General features: G+C 40.5%; 2 protein-coding genes across 5 annotated transcripts in view; both read left to right on the top strand.

Annotated features, from left to right (window-relative positions):
• Nucleotides 1–11540, top strand: part of LOC126779483 (modular serine protease-like) — an 88494-nt gene that overhangs the window by 19396 nt on the left and 57558 nt on the right. The gene's annotated exons all lie outside the window — the stretch shown is intronic.
• The window catches only part of LOC126779486 (modular serine protease-like), an 81617-nt gene that overhangs the window by 67880 nt on the left and 2197 nt on the right, over nucleotides 1–11540 (top strand). The window contains exons 3-13 of one of the 4 annotated variants that reach the window (XM_050503503.1): nucleotides 2297–2356; nucleotides 2937–3065; nucleotides 4146–4280; nucleotides 4693–4873; nucleotides 5263–5390; nucleotides 6079–6284; nucleotides 6736–6948; nucleotides 9046–9177; nucleotides 9686–9813; nucleotides 10667–10843; nucleotides 11096–11258. The exons of 1 other annotated variant lie outside the window; for it this stretch is intronic. In XM_050503503.1, the coding sequence (XP_050359460.1) occupies nucleotides 2297–2356; nucleotides 2937–3065; nucleotides 4146–4280; nucleotides 4693–4873; nucleotides 5263–5390; nucleotides 6079–6284; nucleotides 6736–6948; nucleotides 9046–9177; nucleotides 9686–9813; nucleotides 10667–10843; nucleotides 11096–11258 (1652 nt within the window). The remainder of the gene's footprint in view (nucleotides 1–2296; nucleotides 2357–2936; nucleotides 3066–4145; nucleotides 4281–4692; nucleotides 4874–5262; nucleotides 5391–6078; nucleotides 6285–6735; nucleotides 6949–9045; nucleotides 9178–9685; nucleotides 9814–10666; nucleotides 10844–11095; nucleotides 11259–11540) is intronic. 2 more of the 4 variants (XM_050503499.1, XM_050503500.1) reach the window with 2 other exon arrangements.

Below are 11540 nucleotides of genomic sequence, written 5' to 3'. Positions count from 1 at the left end.
ATTAGACACATGCAGGTTTCCTCACGACGTTTTCCTTCACTGTCAAGCACGAGATGAATTAAAAACACAAATTAAGCACATGTAAATTCAGTGGTGCTTGCCCGGGTTTGAACCCACTATCATCGGTTAAGATTCACGCGTTCAAACCACTAGGCCATCTCGGCTTTTTGTACTTAAATGTTTATACTAAATATATCTACTTATTTACCGCATCCCACTACTTATGTACCCCACCGCCTACGTACTTCATAAACAAAAAAATACAGGCCATACCCATTGGATTATATGTTAAAAGTAACAGCATAATTAACTGAATGCTTAAAAACGATTTTTTTCTCATGTTCTAGAAAAATCTAAACTGAAATACTAGTGTTACCGACCTATAGGAAGAATAAATATTGCGATTTGTTGTGAAATAATTAATTACTATTATATACATATATGCTGCTATTATTTGTGAAATATTTTCGGAACTATGTAAATTTTTAATGTTATTGAAACATTAATTCGAAAAATTCTCAGTAGCAGCCCGGAGAATATAATAATGGCTTTCTTTTTTATCAGTGCTTCTGTGGGTCACATTTATGCCATTCGCGGTCCAACCGGGAATATCGTGCTGGTCTCACCAGTTAGCGCCACCAGTAAGGACCTATCTCTCCCGTCGAAAAAGCATTTGTTGCTATTCTATTTTACTATGAACAACTGCTAGTTACCATAATAAATACGATATTGATAATGTCTTATTGAACAAACAACACGAGCTTTCAAAGGACAAAACGCGTCTAAAACAGTGATTTGTCGTATGTCCGTCGTAATTAGACAATTTATGGCACAATCTTTAAAACAATTATGAGTAATTAGTGAAATATTCGCGATGAAAATCTCGCAAACAGTGAACGATTAAAGATATTTTATATTTCTAAAGAAATCGCTCCGAACCAGCGCCTCTCGCGTCGAAATCAATCGCAATCGCAGGAAATAACAAAGCATCTTAGTTCCCAAGGTTGGTGGCGCATTGGCGATGTAAGCGATTGGTATCATTTCGTACAATGGCAATGTCTATGGGCGTTGGTGACCACGTACCACCTGGTGGCCCATAAGCTCGTCCGCCTATATATTCTATTAAAAAAATGGAAGTGACAAGTATGATCTTGTACGTTAAAGTTTCTAGAATAATCTTTATATTGGTGATGACAATAATATTTAACGTTTTTTTTTTAAATTATTGTATATGGCTATGCAACAGAAATTATAAAGTGACTTTTGTTTTTCAAGAAATATTTAGTTTGTTTATATTTAATATTAGTTTTGTTTTCGTTTTATTTACATTTAATTTTCATTTTTGATGCATTTTTAATTCAAGTTATTGTCATAAGTATATAAGGGACATGGTGCTCACCACTGCTCATAGACTTGTAAAAACTGTTAGGATTATTGATCATCCCTTACATCAATGCGCCACCAATAATTCTTGGCTCCTCCAACATTCTGGTTCACACATCCTGTATGTACACACACTTGAAAGAACTTACTTCACTCACGAACAACGACCAACTAAAACTAAACGAACGAACGCCTTACCTTATATACGCTCGGCGGAACAGATTATGTATTTTTATTTATAGATCGTTATGACGCCTTGTATGACGTTCCGTGACTCATACAGTAATGAACTATCGAGTTTGAGACGTTAGGGCTCAGTGGTTAGAACGGCTGGACACGCGTTCTAACCGCTGGGCCATCTCGACTTTTTAACTTTGAGCATATATTGTTCACAAGTGTGTGTCCACAAGCACAGGTGCGTGCACTCTTTGTTCTCTCACTCTCGTAATCCGATGGGACAATGGGCAATCCGACACGAGCGGTCGTGTTTATGCGCAGGAGCAACAGTTTTACGTGCTACTGACAGAGTACTACTGACAGTTGACAGTTGTTCGACAGAAAATATTTTGACCCCAGGAGTTTTGCTTAATATCTAGCCACAAGAACATCAGGACAGTTTTTGTCTTCATTTATTAACTATACAATACTATCTACTTCTCAGGGCTACGTGTTTCTTTTCCGGACCGGTGGTAGTTTCTACTTTGACAGTCAATAAGCAAATGTAATGCTTCTATGTTGAATTAAGTGTTTTGATTATATTAGTACCCATGGAAGCTTCAAGCACCTTGTAATAAATCGTTTCCTATTGAGCTATTAACCAATGTTTGTATAGTGACCGTATCAAGAATACACATACTTATTTATAGTAGTTTGTTATTGTTATTTTTGAAATAATTGATTTTGTTTTTTTCAGAGAAACGTCATACAACGAGCCAGCATTGATCCGACGTGTGCCACGTCAGGTCGCGTGCGGGTGAGTCAGATAAACTATTACTGCTATTTGTGCAAGCCCGTCGGAGGTCATATTCTACCGCCAAACAGCAATACTGGTATTGTTATTGTTGTGTTCCGGTTCGAAGGGTACTAACCCTTGGAACCGGTGTCGCTACATGGGCGAGGGACATGACATCTGAAGTCCCTAGGTTGGTGGCGCATTGGCGATGTAAGGAGGAATGGTTGATATCTCTTACAGCGCCAGTGGTTGCGGGCGACGGTCGACTAACAGCCAAGTGGTAAATTTGCCCGTGCACATATCTATAACATAAAAAATAATATAAATGTGTCGGATGATAATAAAATGTATTATTGTAAAATAAAAAAGGTGATTAGCTACTTGCTCGTTCTTCTTGATTGAATCCACATATCGAACCGGTGGTAGCGCTTTACGATTCAAAATAACAAATATTTTGTTTTTGAACCAGCAGCGTGGTGGAATAAGCTCCAAACCTTCTCCTCAAAAAAGGAGAGGAGGTCTTAGCCGAACAGTGGGACAGTCACAAGCTGACACTAATTTCTGATGCATAAGTCACGTGCGACCGATTCGATTGTCGCAGGTACTTTCCGGACGAGTTCAAGTTCGTGTGTTCAGATGGCACTTGCATCGCAGCGGACAAGAAGTGCGACGGTACCGTCGACTGTCTCGACGGTTCGGACGAAACGCACCACCTCTGCAGGGAGACACCGTAAGCTTTGCGTATTACACCGTAGCTAATCGTTCCGGTTTCGGGTAGATACCAATACTGTATTTTGGATTGGATTCGCGTAAAATCCGTTCTTAGTGAGCGTCTACGTCGGGGAAGGAGTAGCTGTGACAAAGTTTAGGAGATCGCGTGAACATGGAACGAGAATTGATGTGAAAACCGTACCCTGTACCGAGCGTTCTTTAATTCCCTTTTTCATTACCTTAAGGATTTTTTCAACAACCCTTAGTACTAACCTGCTGTGCCAAAGGAATCCGTATGGAAATTTTCATGGTCCTCGGCTACTAGTAGTTTGGGCTGCGCGTTGATGTCAGTCATTCATTTATTAACGGATGTATGTATCGAGATTATTATTCGTCATTGCACTAAAATGTATTGTCTTGTAACGCAACAGCGTTGAATCAAATTCACACTATTATAGCAGTTCTTGTTTGTCACGGCTTACGAAAAAAAATACAATAAAAAAAGTTAGTTTTGACAGATGTCATTTCATTTTTAATATTACAGGTCACAGGAAGTGAAAATTATTTTTTTTAATAATAATACACGAATAACAATCAACAATAACATTAATTACTTCATATGAATAATAATTACTGATAACGGAAACAAACTGAAACTAACAATCGCTTAAAACGCGGTAACTGTATCTCCGAAGCACTCGAACTTCCCGCCAAAAATGTAAGATTCGTCGTCTGTGACGCGCGATCGAGCGCGTTTTTTAAAAATATAGATATTAATTACACCACAAGGAATTGATACATTCGGTGAAGAGCTGAGACTAATTTCATAGATAATTGGTCGACTACGTTTTTTTAAATAGTTTATTCTTCGCTTATTTTGGTCCTTGCTCTATGGTGGCACGTCACTGATCTAAGTTTATTACATTTTATATAAAAGAGAAATTGAACACAGTAATTACAGTATATATCGTGTTAATTCCGATGAGATGGTCGTAGTAGTGTACTCCTCGTTAGGTAATTAAGCATTATCGGTCCCGTTGTTCCCATTTTGTATTTTGTGTATGTCACACGTGTTTATATATTTACGTTTATATTTCAGGTGCCCCGACCACCTATTTCGCTGTACATACGGCGCATGCGTCGGCGGTTCGGCGCCGTGTAATGGTGTCACAGACTGCGCCGACAATTCCGACGAGTTGCAACCGAAATGCAACAATTATACCTTTGAAATAGGGTGAGTTGTTCTTGTTTTTCATGTTTACACACGAATAGATCGGTACTGGCTGGAGTTTATATGTATAAACAGCTCCGAGCTTGAGTCGATGACGTCATTGGTCGAGTTCTAAATAATCTGTGGTATAAATATCGGCGGAGTTGCTATCGTAACTTTGGAAAATTAAAGTTTGTTGTTCTTAGGAATGTGTCAAAACTGTAAAAAGTAGTAAAAATTGTCTATGATCTCATCGTAATAACTTTGACAAAATCGACAGTTCAATTCAAGGCTACGTGTGAGCAAGGACTATGTCAGTTAACTCGGTGACAATTGATACGTTAGTAGTACATAGGTGTATAATTGCATATACAAAGATTAATAAACACAATGTTACAGTAGTTTAATCAATAGTGTTGTAGTATAATTGTTGTAGGGGACAGTTTAAGTGCAATGACAGCAGTCTCATCGAGAGCGACCGGCGGTGTGACGGCATCCGCGACTGCAGCGACGGCTCCGACGAGACGTTGGTGGCGTGCGCCGGTAACGTCTGCGCCTCCAATGGGTTCCAGTGCGCTTATGGGGCCTGCGTCGACGAGGGCGCCGCCTGTAATGACGTGAGTTATACATTACCACTAGCTGCCCGTCTCGACCTCGTAACACCTTACCCTAGTCCTCCCGGTCGATTTCGGCCACGGCGGCCAATCTCAAGAGAGATTAGCCAACTGCGCAGGAGATATTATAGTGCACGAGTGTGTGCGCGAACACTGGGGCACTCTCTCTCATAATCCGATGGGACGGCAATCCGACACGTCCGGAAAGAGTTCAGGCGCAGCACCAACGACTTAACGTGCTTTCCGAGGTGCAGGAATGTACACTTCCAACTTTCAGACTCCGGGCTGCTTTCCCCCATTACATGAGAATTCCCCATTACAGTTAAAACAATTCAATGACCATATCTCCTCCGTTTGAAAGCTATCATTAAAAACGAATTTTAAATTTTCAGATAGACGAATGCGCTGATGGATCTGACGAGTCGGATAAACTATGCAACAGGACAGTACCACGGAGAGCCACCACAACGACCACCACAACGACCACCACAACGACCGCGCCGAGTACGACAACAGTGGGGTAAGACTATCTAAGTTGTATATAATATAATAGTTAAAGTACATGGAAATTCAGCAACGGTTGCCTCGTGGTTTTTTTTCAATAACTTTAAATAAAATTTGAGCTGGATTTTACTTTTATTTGGGAAACAAACAGTACAGTTATTCCTAAAACTATAATACTAAAATTTTTAAACATAATAAGAGCAGAAAAACAACTTAATAAAAATAAAAAGTCTTGAGAGTAGACAGACCCCCCGCCCCCCCCCCCCCCAGTATCCAAAAATTAAAGATTACAAGCTCTAGTACAAACTTCCTAAAGCTTACGATTGATTCCGTAAATATATCTATACTAGAAAATTTTGTATTATATTCCTCACAAACTATGTATATATAAAGGAATTTCGCGCATAATTATTTTTTAAAATGTTTTGCACATTACTGGTGTCTGGTGTGGCGAGTTGAGATGGCTCAGTAGTTAGAACACCTGATTCTTAACCAAAGATTGTTGGTTCAAACCCAGACAAGCACTGAATTCTACTGTGCATTCTCTGCTGATGCTTATGCTAGCAAGCATCGTGATTGTATTAGCTCCTTACTGCCTTCTGAAATGGAGAGAGGTTCGTAGCATTTCAGTCAATTCCTTCTTACTTTTACATAACTGATTGTATTCAAAATCATTAGATGATGTATTTCTTTTAATATTCCAGCGTTCCAAACATGTGCGTGTTACCACCGCACCCGGAGAACGGCCTGTTCCTGATGAATGGTGACACCGCTGAATACAGAGCTGGTGACGTCGCTATCTCCGCCTATTTCAATACCACCTGCTTACCCGGATACAAGGTCGTCGGAGAGTCAGTGGTCATCTGTAACTTAGGACGGTGGATACCAACGAAATTACCATCCTGTGTCCGTAAGTAACCACCTCCCAGCTAACATATATATTTATTTGTTTAGTTTACTTGATGGTAGGGTTTGTACTCTTCTGCCAGTAATTAATGTTAGTTTGGTTGTAAGCCACTAACGTAAAATCTTAGTTTACAAGGTTGACGGCACAATTTCAATGGGTGGTGACCCCTTATCATCAGGTGGTCCACTTGCCAGTCCGCCTAGGTATTAGGTATTATAATATATATATATATATATATATATGTATGTATATATATATGTAAATCTAAGGTTTTTAATATCTACTTGTTCTTCGATTGTTAAAATAAATGACATGACATGAACACAATTGTAATTCAATTAACAATACAGTTATAATGTAACCTTAATAAAAAAACTTCAAATTTAATTAAATTTGTATACATTTTAGTAACATGTCTCGACAACGAAAAATTAAGATTTATTTGTGTTCGCAGGTGCCTGTTCATTGAAGCCGTCGGATAGCTTGGAGTACCGATGCGTGCTGCTCGACAAGGGTACGAACGGCACGCGTGAATGCGAAGAGTTGGAGGTGCTCGGGACCGTTGTGATGCCCGAGTGTCGCCGCCCCAACTACTACAGTCCCAAACCGCTGCCACAGATGTACTGTACCGACGCGGGCTGGAGCTACAAGCCCACCTGTCTAGCCAGTAAGTCTGTTGCCTCGGTGCAGAGGCTAGCTCGTGCGGCTGTAGATCTTAAGTTCGAAAGTTCGTAGTTCTGGCTATCCTAGCTGGATTATAATAATAGCCTGTGTTAAGGATGGCCAGTAAGTGCGAATAATTAAGTTAAAGAAAGAGTCGCCTCTGTATTAATACATAACTAACGGAAACCTCGACTTCGCCCGCGTTGAGTTAAGCTTTTGTCACGATTTTTTTCCTTCAAACGAAGCGTGAAGAGGCATCTTGCGGGCCGGCAAGGCGGGGACGGCTACTACAGAACATTGTACCCGACTGTTCTGGCCGTCGTCGCGTTTCGACTCTACTACCACTTACCATCAGGTGGAGTAGAGTCATTTGCCATCCCGGTGCATATATATAAAAAAAAATTCCTGTCAGAACTTGTATACAATCATTTATTTTGATGATCATTTATGTTGAATTAATGAACTTTACTTCTTGAAGGGTGAAGAAGTATATATATTATGGGGATTCAGGCTCGCTTCTTAACAAATTTTATCAAAATCGATTTAATGTTTGACCTCGATAGCGTAACAGATAGGCAGACATAGTTACGTTAGCATTATCACTAAATGGCGACTACCAAGGACATTCTGGACTTTAATTTTTTTTTTTGAAAACCAAACAAAGTAATCAATACGAAGATGCAACAAAGACAAATATTTAAAAATAATATAACAGTTTCGATAAGTAATAGGCGTGTTAACGTATTCCAGCCACAACAGGAGTGAACCCAAATGAAGAACTTTGGCACCGATGTCATTGGTCGAGATATTGAATAATCTATAATATTTCCCATGGACTCGCTAAAAATTGGCGTTTTCAATGTCGGCGAAGTTGTAATCGGAACTTCGAAAGTTAAATTAATGCGGTTAAGACTTGTTAAGTGGAATAGTGTCGTATTATAAGTAAAGGTAAATTAATCGAGAACTGTTTATAGTGCCTAGTACAGCTGAACATTTAGAAAACCGCGTGCAATTTGAATTCTAAATCTATGGTTCGTTTACCTTCACTCGTACTCCGATCGGAATAGGGCATATATATCCTGGGACATCATTTACACATGGCCTTCTGATCCCAAAATAAGCAGAGCTTATACTATGGTAACCAGACAACTGATATATTATACTACTTTTCTTTTCTAAAATTCAGACTTATATAGATAATTACACCCAGAATCAGAACAAACAGACATGCTCATGCACACAAATGTCTGTCCTGGGTGGGAATCGAACCCACAACCTTCGGCGTGAAAGGCATGTATCTACCAACCAAGCCAACCGGCGCGTCATTATATACGTATATGTATGTGTACGAGGCATGCCTTTTGAGTTTTGTCGTTTGAAGAAAAAAACTTTTGGAATCAGGATCGTAGGCCTAGATCCAAGATTCGCCACCACTGGTGATGGCGTGACGTGATTTGACTCTCCTCGGTTGAACCTTTGCAGAGTTTTCTTACACTATCTGACGCGGGCCGCCTTGTGATCGTTGGAAAGCAGATGCGGTATCCAACGGCAAACTAGCTTTCTCACACCAAGCGCTTCATGCAAGATCTTCTGAATGGTTGTCCCTGAGATGCCTAATAGAGCCTCTATTTCTCGATACGACACATGACGATCTTCGAGAATTAGTTGTCTCACAGCAATGATGTTATCTTCAGTTATTGCGGATTTGTATCCGTCCTTCGCGAGATTTGTCACTAACACTAGTATTTCCACGTTGGAATTCTAAATACCAGCGTTCGACAGTCTGCAGACATGGGGCTTCATCACTGAACACAAATGTTAACTCTTCAAAACACTGAAGCCGTGTCAGGCCTCTTCTAAAGTTGTAGAAAATTATTGCACTAACATTTTCCTTAGAAAGATTCATTTTCGTACGTAACCTGACAGATTCCAATCGACGCTGTGACTAAACAATATCATTAATCCTAATACTGATTTCGAATGTTTTGAGATTCAAAATTTAAACACATTCGAATATAGAACAGTTCCAAATTCAAAATTGCCGGGAAATATGGAAACGACAGAACTTAAAAGGCATGCCTTGTATGTGTGCTCGTTGCAGAGTGCGGCACGCCCACGCCGCGCGGGGACTTCCCGTGGCACGTCGTCGTGTACCGCCGCGCCGACGGCACCGGCGACGACTACGAGCAGATCTGCGGCGGCTCGCTCGTCAACGAGTGGACCGCCGTCACCGGTCAGTGCCAGAACGATCCGCTAGCCGCTTATTCCGAAATTGACTTAGTGTTGCCATGTAAAAAAATTAACCGACATTACTACTCTTTGGTAGTTATGATAGTTTAGTTTTATTATAAAAAAAAAAAAAAAGCCGAGATGGCCTAGTGGTAAGAACGCGTGAATCTTAACCGATGATCGTGGGTTCAAACCCGGGCAAGCACCACTGAATTTTCATGTGCTTAATTTGTGTTTATAATTCATCTCGTGCTTTAACGGTGAAGGAAAACACCGTGAGGAAACCTGCATGTGTCTTATTTCATTGAAATTCTGCCACATATGTGTGGGACATTCATAGGCTGTTACTATACTATATTATTATATTGCAAGTCCGTTTCGCTTTACACGCTCTGACCACCGACGCGTATAAAAACCCGCTTCCTCCCTGTTATTTAATATTGATTGTAGAATTTGAACAATTGCACCCGCACTACTGCACAGTGTATAAAATAATACCTGTCCCCGCACAGCTGCGCACTGCGTTGGGTCGAACGATGACCGTAGAGTCATGCCGGTCAAGCATTTCATGGTGGCTACGGGCAAGCTGTACAGGGAGCTGAACGACACACGGGACAAACTTTACCAGCAGACATCCCAAGTAAGTATTTTTATATACTTTGATGCAGAACATTATTAATAATTAATTTAAAAAAAATGATCAACAATGGTAAATGATCATCAATGGTGGTGGTGGCTTTGTGCCAGTTCACAGTAACACCCTGTGAATGTCTCACTGCTGGGCTAAGGCCTCCTCTCCCTTTTGAGGAGAAGGTTTGGAGCTTATCTGAATAGGTACCACCAACTCATCAGATGATATTCTACCACAAAACAGCTGTACTTGATATTGTTGTGTTCCGGTTTGCAGGGTGAGTTAGCTAGTGTAACTACAGGCACGAGGGACATAACATCTTAGTTCCTAAGGTTGGTGGCGCATTGGCGATGTAAGCGATGGTTAACATTTCTTGCCATGCCAATGTCTTTGGGTGTTGGTGACCACTTACCATCGGGTGGCCCATATGCTCGTCCGGCTACCTATCTTATAAAAAATACTACTAATGTAATTCTATGTGTTACGCTTTCACGGCTAAACAACTGAACCAGTTTTGATGAAACTTTGTACGCAGCAAGCCTAACCCTCGTTGAGGAGTCAATTTTTATTTAGCCCCTGCCCCTCTGACCCTGCATACGGGGGAGAAACTGCGGGCAGAATGTTTTATAAAAAAGCTTTATCAGGGAAACAAATAAAAATGCTATTATTGCTAATAACAGTCTCGAAACAAACTGGTTTCCGTGACCACCGAGCACGAGACGAATTAACCACATGAAAACTGCTTGCCTGTCTTTGAAATTACGGGATTTGGGTCGATTGATATTCACGCGTTAAACCTTGAGTCATCTCTCGGCTCATTGAAGTGAGAAAAGTGAAGTGTCTAATTGGTTTTTTTTTTCAGGTTTCAGCGATTCATGTACCTGAACGATACGGCGGAGATAATCTGGATTACCAGTATGATCTGGCTGTGGTCAAAGTGAAAGACAGATTCGTATTCAGTATCTACATTCGTCCAGTTTGTCTCGATTTCTCGTCAGAATTCGATGAATTCCAGTTGAAAAAAGGAAGTATGGGCAGAGTAAGTGAAATGACAAATATTGCTTTAAATAACATTAATACACTCGGCGAAATAAACAAATACTAAAATTCACTTTCTCTGCATAATCTTATGTTATATCCTAATGATTGATAAAAACCATAACTGTAAAAAAATATTCCTAATTAATGATAAGGCTCAGACATACAAATACAATAGTAATCAGCGATACGACCAAATTTTATAATATAATTGGACCTTTGGATCCGCCTTTAGTAAAAAAATTTACCGTAGGCTGCGGGTTGGGGACTCACTCAGAGCCGACGTGGGACCGAGTCCACGAAGCTGAAGGTTGTGGAGATGAAGTACGTGGAGTGGCAGGAATGCAAAAAACGCATCCCGCAATTGAACATCGAGTTAATCGAAGTTGACAAGATCTGCGCCAGCTTCGGCAACGGTAAGTCGAATGCGTTTCGTTATGAGTACCAGTCACTTCGGCCTCCGACCTCCTTTTTATTGAAATTAAATCGGATAATGGCCGACCTGGTAAGTGGTTACCACCGTCAATAGATTTTAGAAAATATAATAGGGTTGGTCACTTATACACCGCCAATGCGCCACCAACCTTGGCAACTAATATGTGTTATTGTGCTTGAAATTAAACTGGTTCACTTTCCCTTAAAAGCAATACTAAGTATTGCTGCTAGGCGATAGAATACTATAGCTACTGCAGACAGGC

Source organism: Nymphalis io, chromosome 29, assembly GCF_905147045.1.
Source record: "Nymphalis io chromosome 29, ilAglIoxx1.1, whole genome shotgun sequence".
NCBI lineage: Eukaryota > Metazoa > Arthropoda > Insecta > Lepidoptera > Nymphalidae > Nymphalis > Nymphalis io.
The sequence above is the reverse complement of the archived record's forward strand: the minus strand, read 5'-3'. Positions and strand labels throughout refer to the sequence as shown.